At 44.0% G+C, this 14,112-nt stretch overlaps 1 protein-coding gene across 2 annotated transcripts in view; it reads left to right on the forward strand.

Annotated features, from left to right (window-relative positions):
- SIAE (sialic acid acetylesterase) overlaps window positions 1-13,004 on the forward strand; it is a 177,596-nt gene extending 164,592 nt beyond the window's left edge. For both annotated transcript variants that reach the window (XM_068240293.1, XM_068240292.1), the window contains exons 9-10: window positions 9,099-9,294; window positions 10,376-13,004. In XM_068240293.1, coding sequence (XP_068096394.1) covers window positions 9,099-9,294; window positions 10,376-10,657 — 478 coding nt within the window. In that variant the 3' untranslated portion in view covers window positions 10,658-13,004. The remainder of the gene's footprint in view (window positions 1-9,098; window positions 9,295-10,375) is intronic.
- The last annotated feature ends 1,108 nt before the right edge of the window (window positions 13,005-14,112 follow it).

The following is a 14,112-nucleotide window of genomic DNA, read 5'->3' on the forward strand; positions in this document are numbered from 1 at the left end:
AGAAAAATATGATTTTTACACTCTGCCACATTGCAAGAAAAATTATTCTTACCCATTGGCATCAGCTAGCCATTCCAACCAAATTCGAATGGATTAATACAGTCAATAAAGCTTTACCGCTATATAAACTTACCTATAAAAGTAGGAATTGCCCCAATAAGTTTGATGGAGTTTGGGCAGCATGGTGTGATAAATATCTTAGAAATATAGTCACGGATGTATAAAAACCCTCTATTCTCTATATTATAGATGGTAATACTTCATATTGCAACATGGTGAATCCGGCACTGCTGGGAGGCAGGTGCAGCCACAATGGGTAGACGCAGGGGCGTAACAATAGACCCTGCAAGGGATGCCTCCGCAGGGGGGCCCAGAAGCCACAGGGAGCCCGTGGGGGGAAAAGTTTGAGAGACTGACAGCTAAGGGCATGGAGTGAAAAAACGTATTCTGCTCTCGCACCATTGTTATATTGACTTCATGTGTCCACCACACAGATAAGGACTCATACACACTTTGGAATTTGTACACTGTCCCTGCTCCCTAGGGTTCGTAAAAAAAAAAACATCTGTCTCACACTGCAGCTAAGTTCTGATGTGTCTATGTACAACCTAAAAAACAAAAGTCACATTTTCAAAAAAAAGTTGTAGACTTTCCCTTTTGCAATTATTTCAAAAGGATTCCTAGATTCTTATCACGCACAGGGCTAATGACCTTATGGCCTCTAATTACTTTTACAACACAATGGAGTGGAGATTGATGTCTTATGGCTCATACACACAGGCTACGGCTGTCGCCGCAACCACGTGGCATGTGCGTGTTGCGGCGACAGGTCGCCCGTGTGTATGACGCACGCACCCCGAACCGTCGCCCGTCAGAGCTATCGCCAGGCGATTGGCGTGGCCTCCTTTTTGTGTCGCTTGCCTCCTTTTGTGCCTCGTGTGTATGAGGCTTTACTGTTGCTGCTTCATTGAGAGCTTGTTGTCTCGATGAATTCCAAGATCCCGTAATAACAGTATCAATCAGTGACATTCTGAATGTTTTGTCAAAGTTACAGTGAATGAATATTATATCTTATGTGCAGCATGTCATTGTTGTTCCTTCATATAGCATGTGCTCTCATGTAGTAAAATAATACGGCTGTGTGTGTATGTATGTACTGGGAGCAGAGCTGCAATGAGGGACTTGTCAGCTGCAAGGGGCTGGAGGAAGCCCCATGTAAGTAGATCTGGGGGTAGCATAGATTGCCTGACGTTTCCTTTAAGTCTAGGTGTTTTCATCTGCATGGAGAAAACACACTGGTCCTCAGTTTTCCTGTGTAGAAAGCGAGGGGGGTGGGGGGCCCCAGCCAAAGTTTCGCAGGGGGGCTCAGTGATGTCTAGTTACGCCCCTGGGTAGACGTGTATGGTCTTTTATCCTACTCATCTGAATGCTATGGTTATGCTGCAATAATATCTTGCCTCAAATGGAAACTGTGTGTTAGTGTTATTGACATTTGCTATGATATGATGGCATAATGTTGTAAATATTACTTTCTTCCTCTTTCTTCTTTCTCTCTATGAATACTCAGACAATACTCTGGAACATAGTGAACTCTCTCTCTACGCTCTCTCTACTTTTCTCTTTCTCATTTCCACTCTCCTTGAGTGGTTTACTGTTAACCACTTCGCATCCAGACCTTGTTTTCCCCTTATTGACCAGAGCAGTTTTGACACTTTAGCGGTGTCCCTTTTTAATCAGCAATAACTTCATCTGTACTCGTGCCACTTAAATTATCTATATATCATTTTTTTCAAGACAAACTAAGCTTTCATTGGGGGTATTTGGTACAAAGTAAAATGTTCCTCTCTATGCATTTTAATGGGAAAAAGTGGGAAAATTTTTAAAAAATGCATTGTTTCTCAATTTTGACCAATTCCTGTTTGGAAATAAAAAGTGCGATTGACATAAAAACTGTGCCGCCAGTTAGTCGCCCCAGTATAGATATCCAGATGTGTCCCCAGTATCACCGCCTCCCCCAGTATAGTCAGATGTGTCCCCAATATCAGCCCCCCTAGCATAGCCACATGTGTTCCCTGCGTTTGACAGCCCCAGAATAGATTGACAGACGCACCCCCAGGAATAGTGCCCCTCTTTATAGCCATATGTGTCCCCGGATCAGGATTAACCCCATTATGGCCAGATGTATCCCCAGGATTAGTGCTGCCCCCCCCCCCATTATAGCCAAATGTGCCCCCAGTATATGATTACTGCCCCCCCCCCAGTTGCCCAGATGCACCAAATTAGTAACCCCCCCCCTTAGTCAATTAGATGCCCCCCAACAAATATCTAAACCCCCCCTTTTATTTATGCTACCCCCACCCCCCAGGATCGATAGCCAGATGCCCCCCCCCCCCCCCCCCATGAGGCAGCCCCCTCCGTGCAGAAATCCTAAAAAAATCATCCAGCAAGCAGCCTCACTCACCTACCTCAGTCCTGCGACTGTCCTGAAGCCCGATCCTCTGTTCTCCGCTCTGCAGTCAGCCGCATATTGCCGGTAACCCGGGTCCCGACTTGATGACGTCATGCGGCTGAATGCAGAGCGGTGATCGGAGGATCAGGCTTCAGGATCGTCGCAGGAACGAGGTAGGTGAGTGAGGCTCCTTGCTGGATGATTTTTTTAACTCTTTGTGCGCCGAGGGGGACAGATGAAGGATCGCTGCAGTTCACTACTGCAGCGATCATTCATGGGAGGGGGGTGGACTAATTGGCCAAAAGGGAACATGTTCCCTTCCACCAATTAGTATTGCAGCTGACAGTGCCGGAGGGTGCGCTCTGAAGCGCACCCGACCATGCACAGCAGGGCTGCAGCCAGGTCAGTATATCTACGTCGCTGTGGCTTGGAGGATGCCACAGCTGACGTAGATATACTGTAGCGGTGGGGAAAGTGGTTAAGGTCATGTTGACCTGGGGACACCTTGTTTGTTTAATTGTTTTGTTATCACAACAAAAACTTCAATAAAACTTAAACTGTTAAAAAAACATATTATTATTGATTTATAAACATATAAGTCATACATGCAAACATATTCCGTGGCACTGTACAGGGTGAGAAACAAACATGGGGTACATAATAATGCAGACAACAGTATACACCAAATATAGACATTGGTACATAATACAGAATAGAGAGTCCTGCCTTGCAAGCTTACAATCTAAAGGAATAGGGAGGAATCAAGGTGTGGGTAGTATACAATATGTATGCCTAGAGACAGTAGGTTTTTAAGTTAAATTTTGTAAGGAGCACAACTAGGCCAGAGGTTGAAGGAAAATGGTCTAAATTAGAGCGTATGCTTGTTGTAAAAATACGTTTTTTGAGTGAGTGCTTAAAGTTTTGAAAGGTTGTAAAGTGACTATTGTGTTTTTGAAGGGGATTCCATAGGAGGGGTAAGAATAGTGGGTAATCTTGCATACATGAATTCTAGGAAAGTGATTCTAGAGGATGATAGAAGGAGGTTGTGTGTAGAGTGGAGATTGCGGTTGGGGTTGTATCTGGAAACTAGTGAGGAGATTTACAAGGGAGAGCGAGAGAGATTGTGGAGAGCTTTGTATGTTAGCATTTAAGAGTTTTTGAAATGAATCCTCTGGCTAATTGGTGGCAAATGAAGAGCTTGACACAGGAGCAGCAGAGGAGGATCGAGAAGAAAGATGGAGTTAAGCAGCCCAGTTCAGTACAGATTGGAGGGTTACTTACCAGTCTGTTAGTTGGCAATCCACAAAGTAATATACTACAGTAGTCCAGACACGATATTATAAGAGCATGTACAATAGTCCAGACAAGATATTATACAGTGGGTTGCAAAAGTATTCGGCCCTCTTGAAGTTTTCCACATTTTGTCACATTACTGCCACAAACCTGAATAAATTTTATCGGAATTCCACATGAAAGACCAACACAAAGTGATGTACAAATGGGAAGTGGTTGAAAATCATACATGATTCCAAACATTTTTTACAAATAAATAACTGCAAAGTGGTGTGTGCATAATTATTCAGCCCCCTTTGATCTGAATGCAGTCAGTTGCCTATAGACATTGACTGATGAGTGTTAATGACTAGAGTGCACCCTGTGTGTAATCTAATGTCAGTACAAATACAGCTGCTCTGTGAGGGCCTCAGAGGTTGTCTAAGAGAATATTGGGAGCAACAACACCGTGAAGTCAAAGAACCCACAAGACAGGTCAGGGATCAAGTTATTGAGAAATTAAAAGCAGGCTTAAGGTGGCCATACACTGGCCCGATTTGCGGCAGTTTCGACAGCAGATTCGATCACTGGGATCGAATCTGCTGCCAATCGTTCGCGCAACACGCACCCGCCGATCCGATTTCCTCCCGAAATCGGATCGGTCCGTCGATCGCGCCGTGCGGGAAATTACCCTCGATCGCCCGCGGGTAGGGAGCGCGTCGCTAGCGGCGGCCGATCCGATCAGGTATACATTACCTGAGGCTGGCTCCCGGGCATCCCGTCCGTCACTGCTCCCGTCATGGCGCCTCCGGCATCCTCGTATAACTTCCGCTGTCATGCCAGTGACAGCGGAAGTACAACTAGAGGGCGCTCTATTTGAACTTCCGCTGTCACTGGTGTGATAGCGTAAGTTCTATGCGGATGCCGGAGCCGGAGGTGCCACATGACGGGGACATCACGCCCGGGAGCCAGCCTCAGGTAATGTATACCGGCGGGGGGAGCGGCGGCAGCACCACCACAACAGATTGTGATCGGTTTCAGGCTGAAATCGATTCACAATCTGTTTGCAGGAAAGGCAGCCATACGATCCCTCTCTGATCAGATTCGATCAGATAGGGATCTGTCAGCTGGTCGATCTGATGGCACATCGACCAGTGTATGGCTGCCTTTAGGCTACAAAAAGATTTCCAAAGCCTTGAACATCCCACGGAGCACTGTTCAAGCGATCATTCAGAAATGGAAGGAGTATGGCACAACTGTAAACCTACCAAGACAAGGCCATCCACCTAAACTCACAGGCCGAACAAGGAGAGCGCTAATCAGAAATGCAGTCAAGAGGCCCATGGTGACTCTGGACGAGCTGCAGAGATCTACAGCTCAGGTGGGAGACTCTGTCCATAGGACAACTATTAGTCATGCACTGTACAAAGTTGGCCTTTATGGAAGAGTGGCAAGAAGAAAGGCATTGTTAACAGAAAGCATAAGAAGTCACGTTTGCAGTTTGCCACAAGCCATGTGGGGGACACAGCAACCATGTGGAAGAAGGTGCTCTGGTCAGATGAGACCAAAATGGAACTCTTTGGCCAAAATGCAAAACGCTATGTGTGGTGGAAAACTAACACTGCACATCACTCTGAACACACCATCCCCACTGTCAAATATGGTGTTGGCAGCATCATGCTCAGGGGGTGCATCTATTCAGCAGGGACAGGGAAGCTGGTCAGAGTTGATGGGAAGATGGATGGAGACAAATATAGGGCAAACTTGGAAGAAAACCTCTTGGAGTCTGCAAAAGACTTGAGACTGGGGCGGAGGTTCAACCTTTCAGCAGGACAATGACCCTAAACATAAAGCCAGGGCAACAATGGAATGGTTTAAAACAAAACCTATCTATGTGTTAGAATGGCCCAGTCAAAGTCCAGATCTAAATCCAATCGAGAATCTGTGGCAAGATCTGAAAACTGCTGTTCACAAACGCTGTCCATCTAATCTGACTGAGCTGGAGCTGTTTTGCAAAGAAGAATGGGCAAGGATTTCAGTCTCTAGATGTGCAAAGCTGGTAGAGACATACCCTAAAAGACTGGCAGCTGTAATTACAGCAAAAGGTGGTTCTACATAATATTGATTCGGTGCTCAGAGAGACGCAGGCTGGGCAGGAGTGCATGGATTCTGGCGTGGCAGAATATCAGGCCTCCTTAGCTCATCCATCTCTCTCCCGGGTGGGCTCAGGGGCGTAGCAATAGGGGGTGCAGCGGTAGCGACCGCATCGGGGCCCTTGGGCCAGAGGGGCCCCGAAGGGCCCTCCCTCAACTACAGTATTAGCTCTCTATTGGTCCTGTGCTCATAATAATCACTTCTATATATACATTGAGTAGTGGTAAACATTAACAAGCTGTTCTCCATCCCCTTCTTGCACCGCTCTGACACTGTAGTTGCCATTGGCAGGTTTTGGTGCGCCGTATCATTTGTTATGTATAGAGTGCCTGGGGGGCCCCATTGTAAAACTTGCATCGGGGCCCACAGCTCCTTAGCTACGCCACTGGGTGGGCTTTCTATCTCTTTAACTCACCCTGCTTAGATTTTGATTATTTTCTCTATATTTTTTATGTGCGGCCGCAGACATAACTGAAGTCATCCCTCCAGCTTACTTGGGGGCTTTTGTTTTGTCTTGTTACAGTTTTTGATTTTTTCTTGTCTCGTGTGTGTTACCCTTCCTGGTGTGAGTGGGTTGCCGCATGCTATGTGTTGTTGTACATGTCTGGTGTGTGGTCACCAGTAGGTTGGTGTATGGTGGTAGTTCATGTTGTCTAGTCTGGCGTTGTATGGATGTAGTCAGTGGCGTAGCTACGAATCTCGGGGCCCCGGTGCGAGTTTTACATTGGGGCCCCCCAAGAACTCTATACGTAGCAATTGATACGGCGCAACAAAACCTGCCAAGGTCATCTACAGTGTCAGAGGTGCCAGAAGGGGATGGGGAACAGCTTGTTAATGATTACTACCATTCAAAGCATCTATAGAAGTGATCATTACCAACACAGGACCAATAAACAGCTTATACTTTGGTTTAGGAAGGGCCCCATGGGGCCCCTCTGGCCCAAGGGCCCCGATGCGGTCGCTACCTCTGCAACCCCTATTGCTACGCCCCTGGATGTAGTATGTATGATTCTCCTGTTCAGGATAAGCCCTAGTTATGATCATCCCTAGGGACGCGGGAAGTTTCCTTAAAAATGAGTTTCTTTTGTGAAGATGATTTATTTGCTTTATTGTTTTGGGCGTAAAAGTCCCTTTGTATATGATTTTTGCAAAAATAGCATTACGGCCTATATTGACTTTGTTTTGTTGTACATGTTTGTACAGAATGTTTATGCAGAAGTATGCGATTTTTCTTTGATGTTGTGTGACCAAGGTCACTGCATTTTATTATTATTTATTGTATTGTAAATTTTGTATATATTTTTACAATAAAAATCCTCTAGATGTGCAAAGCTGGTAGAGGCATACCCTAAAAGACTGGCAGCTGTAACTGCAGCAAAAGGTGGTTTTACAAAGTATTGACTCAGGGGGCCGAATAATTGCGCACACCCCACTTTGTAGTTATTGATTTGTAAAAAATGTTTGGATCCGTGTACGGTTTTCGTTCCACTTCTCCTGTGTACACCACTTTGTATTGGTCTTTCACGTGGAATTCCAATAAAATTGATGCACGTTTGTGGCAGTAATGTGACAAAATGTGGAAAACTTCAAGGGGGCCGAATACTTTTGCAACCCACTGTATGTGTTTTTTTTCCCTGGCATAGTATGGCTAATCCTCCTGCTTTAAATGAGCTTTAAAGGGAACTGAAGTGAGAGGTATACGGAGGCTGCCATATTTCTTTTTAATAAATACCAGTTGCCTGGCAGCCCTGCTGATCCTCCGCCTCTAATACTATTAGCCATAGCCCCTGAACAAGCATGCAGCAGATCAGGTGTTTCAGACTTTAAAGAGAATCTGTATTGTTAAAATCGCACAAATGTAAACATACCAGTGCGTTAGGGGACATCTCCTATTACCCTCTGACACAATTTTGCCGCTCCTCGCCGCATTAAAAGTGGTTAAAAACAGTTTTAAAAAGTTTGTTTATAAACAAACAAAATGGCCACCAAAACAGGAAGTAGGTTGATGTACAGCATGTCCACACATAGAAAATACATCCATACACAAGCAGGCTGTATACAGCCTTCCTTTTGAATCTCAAGAGATCATTTGTGTGTTTCTTTCCCCCTGTTCTCATGCACTGAAGTTTCATGCTGCTTGTTTCTTCCTGCAAACAGCTTTGCCCTTGTCTGTAATTCTTCACTATGTGAAAGCCCAGCCAGCTCAGAGGACGATTTATCCAGCTTGTAAAAGATAAGAGAAGAGAGAAGCTGCTCTAATCCTAAATAACACACAGGCAGTGTGCATAGAGGGACCTGGAAGGGGGAGTTCAGAACCACAACACTGAAGAACTTGGCAGCCTTCCAGACACAGGCCGACAAGTCTGACAGGGGAAAGATACATTGATTTATTACAGAGACCGTGATAGTATAAAGTGCTGCAGTAAGCCAGAACACATTAGAATAGCTTTTTGAACTTGTAGGATGATAAAAAACAGGATGCAATTTTTGTTACGGAGTCTCTTTAAAGTCAGATCTTACAAGACTAGCTGCATGCTCGTTTCTGGTGTTATTCGGATACTACTGCAGAGAAATAGACCAGCAGGGCTGCCAGGCAACTGGTATTGATTAAAAGGAAATAAATATGGCAGCCTCCATATACCTCTTCAGTTCCCCTTTAAGTGAGCAGGTAAAGCAGAGCACCATGTCTTCTGCTTTGTCTGTTAGTTTAGGAATAGAAGTACTTCACTGATCTTACTTAGGGCTTATCTCACACTACCATTAAACAGGCATTTCTGGCATTTGGCATAGATTTAGAACAGACCCTTTCTAGAGATGGAACAAATGTGATTTGAAGTTAGACTGAGAACTCAGATGGATATGGAGGCTGCCATATTTATTTCATTTTAAGCAATACTAGTTTTTTGGCTATCCTGCTGATCCTCTGCCTCTATAAAACTTTTCGCCATTGACTCCGAATAAGCATATGCAGATCAAGTGTTTTTGGCATTCTCTGATCTGACCAGATTAGTTATGTGCTTGTTTCTGACGTGATTCAGACACTACTGCAGCCAAATAGATCAGAAGGGCTACCAGGCAAATGGTATAATTATTTAAAAAAAAACATAAATATGGCAACCTCCATATTCTTCACCCTTCGGTTGTCCTTCAAATGAAGTTATCAGTCTGTTATATTGCTTTAACCTGAACAATATTGCAAAAAGGTGTGCTTTTTTCTTTGCAGTGTTCACCCACGGGATAAGCAGACTGTGGCATACAGACTATATCTGGGAGCACGTGCCATCGCCTATGGCAAAAAAAGTGTTCCGTTTAAAGGTCCATTTCCAGTCTCTGTTGATGTTTATTATGCATACTCATACATGAATATTACATATGACCAGGATCTCCTGATCACTCATACACAGGATGACATATTTGAGGTAAGGAGGTGAAAACTGGGATCATATAAAGTATTTTATATATAAGGTACCATAACTTAAGACCACATAACTACACTACTTACCTATCTCTGATTCGAACTAGCATTGCGGCTGAGAGGGGCCAAGCCATACAAATGTGAAACATGGCTGCCCCTACCTTTCTACCAATGTTAACCCTCCTGGCGGTAACCCCGACCTACACTCTGGGTAGCCACCGCAGAGGATTACATGGCCCCAGGAGGAATGTTTTTGAATAAAACTTGTTGTAAACCTTGTGGCTAGCTACCTGTGTCCCCCAAGTCCTTCAACTCTGCTCCGATCCCCCCCAACCGCCGCTGTTATACGTACCACCCCCCGGATCCCGTCTATGGGGAGGTTCGGGACTGGGCATGACGTCAGACGTCATGTCTGATCGTCGCCATAGCGATGACTGAAGCTGATTGGGGAGGCTGTGGCTCTCGCGGGATCGCGGCTGGGTAAATATAAGCGCCGGCGATCGAGGGGGATCAGAGAGGTGCGGGGGGACTTGGGGGACACAGGTAGCTAGTCTAGTGCTAGCTGCAAGGTTTACAACAAGTTTTATTCAAAAAATTACTCCCGCGGATGCAACCACTGAAACTGCGTACTGTTGAGATTTTTCTTTGTAAGGAAATAAAAATAAGTTTCTCGGATTTATTTTTTTGTTGTTTGTTTCAATGTATTTAGGAAAGGGTTATTTACAGTAAAGATTAAAATGTAGAATGTGTTACTACAGGAAGTAGTTATGGCATTCTATATCTGTGTTGAAGGGGTGGCTTAGATGCTTTCCTCGCATTGAAAGACCTCTGTGGCTATAATTACTGGGCAGTGTTGATCCAGGGATTTTATCTGATTGTCATCTGGAGTATGGATGGAAGGAATTTTTCTTCCTTTTAGGACTAATTGGTCCAAGCCTTGTAAGGGTTTTCACCTTCTTCTGTATTAACTGAGATATGTGAGGGGGCAGGCTAGTATTGTACCATATTTTGAACTTTATTAACAAATTTAAACCCAAATAAATCTATGTAACGTTGCTTACATCCACTTTCAAACTGTCTTACAGATATTCTGCAATACTGGTATGAATGCAGATGGCCAAGAAGGACTAACATGGCTTCCTGTTCGAGACCCTTGGCAATCTGTATCTTCCAGAGTTATCACACTCTCCTTCAAAAGCTGCCCTCACATTGCAGGTATCCGTTATGCCTGGTCTGATTGGCCTTGTGACTACAAGCAATGTCCAATTTACAGTGTTCGAAAGAGTCTCCCCGCTCCACTCTTTGTGAAATATTTTACCAAAATGAACTTTGAGACTTTTCATAAAAATAGAAGACCCTTTTTGTGATGCTGTATAGTAACTTTTGAGTTAAAGCATAATGTGATCAGGTTGGGATCTCCCAGCTGGGTTATACATTATTTTTCTTTTCCTTTTTTTTTTTTTTTTTTTTTTTTTATTCTCCCACTTTCAAGCTTTATTGAATGGTGAAAGTAGCAAGGTAAACATGCATATCACATAATGAGGCTGAACCTGTTATAGCCAAGAATGCAAAAAGTGTTGAATAATTACACACAGTAAAGCACTTACAAATTATATTGATCAGGAAACACATAAAATCGTAAGCCTATTCAATGAAATGCAGACTGTAGTTTTACATCAACTGATTCTTTATAGTAAGATGGGTTATACATTCTTAATTTACAGATACGCAAATTATTTCTGATCATCACTTGATTGTTGCATCTCAGAACATGACATTTTTGGTTAGCTGATCTGGTGTGTTTTAGTCAATTATCTGCTGCCCAGATGATCTTTTTATATACTTCATGAACAATCTTCTGACTGAAAACCTAGACTTTGAAATGTGGGCGCCGGGTGAAGCAGCTAGTAGAATATTGGCAATACTGCCGATATTCTCTTTACCTAACCTATCTCTCACATTAACCCTCACCTAACCCTAACACTAACCTTCTGCCTACCTACCTACCTACTCTTCACACTAACCCTTTCCCTAACCTACACCAAATACTAACCCTCCCCACCTGCACATTACTTTTGGCTTTGGCTGTGTCCGGTGTCCAAATTATACACCAGGTGCCGCTATAGCTGTATTCAACATTGCAATCTATGGCGGCTCTCACATTTTCAGGTGGCCAAGGGTGCCTATATTACCTGCCTTGGTCTGTAGCTACTCACATAGCAGTGACTAGAAAAACTTAATTCCCCACTTCACCAATACGCTTTCAGCTGATGGTTGTCCGCTGGAGCATTTCCCTGAAATATCTCTGGGCTAGCCTGCAGGTGGCTCTAGGCCCAGGAACTGAAATCTGCTGTGACTTAGGTCTGTATCGTGGAGTTTTTTTTTACTACTTTGTGTTAGAGATAGGGCCCGTTTCCACTATAGCGTTGCGAAATCGCCGGCGAATCACCGCAGGCAAATCGCATGCGGGTGCGATTCCGCATGCGTTTTTTGCCGCGATTTCGCATGCGATTTCGCATAGGTAAGGCTGTATGCGATTTTAACCATGTCACTGCCTGTGTGAATTAACATGGGTACCTATGCGAAATCGCATGCGAAATCGCGGCAAAAACGCATGGGGAAAACGCATGCGATTTCCCTATTAAATACATTGCGTGTGATTCGCCTGCATTCCACACGCAGGCGAATTCTGAGGGCCCTACCCTGCAGATTTTTTCTGCACAGAAAAACGTGCGGGGAAACGCACAAGTGGAAACAGTCCCATCCACTTGTACTGACTGTGCGAATCCGCATGCGGGCAACGCATGCGGATTCGCGATAGTGGAAACGGGCCCATAGACTTTATTTGAAAACCGGAGACCTCACATGTCTAATAGAGGCTCATTTACCACAGCAGTAATACAACAGTGACACAGTATCACACTTGCCCTATTCATGAGTGTTTGACCGCAGAGGGAAAACTCATTAGAATGGACAGCCCATGTGAATCAATGTAAATCATTAAGCATGCTCTCACCTAAAGCGATTTTCCGCCTGCAGAAAGAACACTTGCAGCCGTCCGCTTTTTTTTTTCCATAGATAGGTTTGCGATTTTGTATTAAAAGCCTGCAGGTTGAATTGTGAGACCTGCCTAACAAATTTTTCCAATCTAGCCAGCAGGTGGAGCTAAAAAACAGCTATAGAATTCCTAATAAGTCTTATTTTGGGGCTAAACTTAAAAAAAGAAAACACTAAACATCCTTTTTACACTGGCATTATGTGTGTATGTGGGTGGGGGGGGGGGTTCTTAAATGTAATTTGCATGTAGCATGAAACTCCACCAATCAAATTCAGTTCATGTTGAATGTGATTAGCCCAATTCCAAGCTGCAAATTTACTTTAAAAGTCGGAATTAACATGCTACAAACTTTTTTTCTAGATAGGGTTTCATTGCCATCTATGCCCCCTGTTGCAAAGCTTCCTTTACTTTCTTATATCACTGTGGTGACTTCTAGTGGGCCACAGATGGTGATACAGGATGGACAAAGGTTTTGTTTTTATTCTTTAACCTGGAATTTGTTGACCTGATCTGGTGTACAGCCAGCCATATACAGAGCAATGCATTTTTCATATTCAGTCCCTTTTTGGCTCTCTTTTGATCTGTTTACATATGGCTAGACTGGGTATCTGGTTTCCTTCTCTGAATTGTGAAGTGAATTCAAAATAAGTTAAACATTTTGATGAAAAGTGTGATTTAAATTATGATTTGATGTTTGAAATTACATGAAGAATCCAATTATATATTACTGCTGTATTTTAGGGAATTAAAAAGGTTTCATAAAAATAGTTGTTTATTCAACCCAGATCACAAGCCAAGCTGCTGTTGACTACACCCTAGGTTCTCAACGTGTGGTACGCGTACCTGATGTTCCAGGGGGTACTCGGGCTTGATATACTTAACCAAGAATAACAAATTTAGAGTTTTAGAAAATGATAGATCTCATTTATACAACACCAAATTAGTATTGTAGCTAATTAAAAGCAATCGTAAATGCTTGGAAATTGTTTAGAACCAATTATCATGTACTATAATTAAATATATATTTGTTAAAGGGAACCTAAACTGAGAAGGATGTGGATTTTTTCTTTTTAAAAAATAGCAGTTGCCTGACTCTCCTGCTGCTCCTGTGTCTCTAAAGGCCCGTTTCCACTGTCGTGGAAACGGGTGCGAATCCGCAGAGTTTCCCCGCAGGCAAATCGCGCAGGGAAACTCTGCCATAGGGGATAACGGCGCCACCGGCCGAATCGCTTGCAGCAGCGATTCGGCCGGAACCACCTACAGAATTTGCGGCTGAGGCTGCGATTCCCATAGCTGTGCATGGCACGGCTCATGGGATTCGGCTGCGATCCCGCTCAGTGCCGGCGTGCGTCTACGAGACGCACGCCGCACTAGTGGAAACGAGCCCTAATACTTTTAGCCACAGCCCCTCAACAAGCATGCAGATCAGGTGCTCTGACTGAAGTCAGACTGGATTAGCTGCATGCTTGTTTCAGGTGTGTGATTCAGCCACTACTACAACCATAGAGATCAGCAGGACTGCCAAGCAACTGGTATTGTTTAAAAGGAAACATCCATATCCCTCTCAGTTTAAGTTCCCTTTAAGGGGTACTTGAGATAATGTTTGCTATGCTAGGGGGTACATGGTGAGTACAGGGGCTTAAAAGGGGTACATACCAATAAAATGTTGTGAAACACTGGACTACACAATTCATGAGAGCTGAGGGCTATTTCACAGTGCTCTGCATGTCAGCTCACTGCCCATACAATGCTATAGGCCTGTTC

Source organism: Hyperolius riggenbachi, chromosome 6 (assembly GCF_040937935.1).
Source record: "Hyperolius riggenbachi isolate aHypRig1 chromosome 6, aHypRig1.pri, whole genome shotgun sequence".
NCBI classification, from domain to species: domain Eukaryota; kingdom Metazoa; phylum Chordata; class Amphibia; order Anura; family Hyperoliidae; genus Hyperolius; species Hyperolius riggenbachi.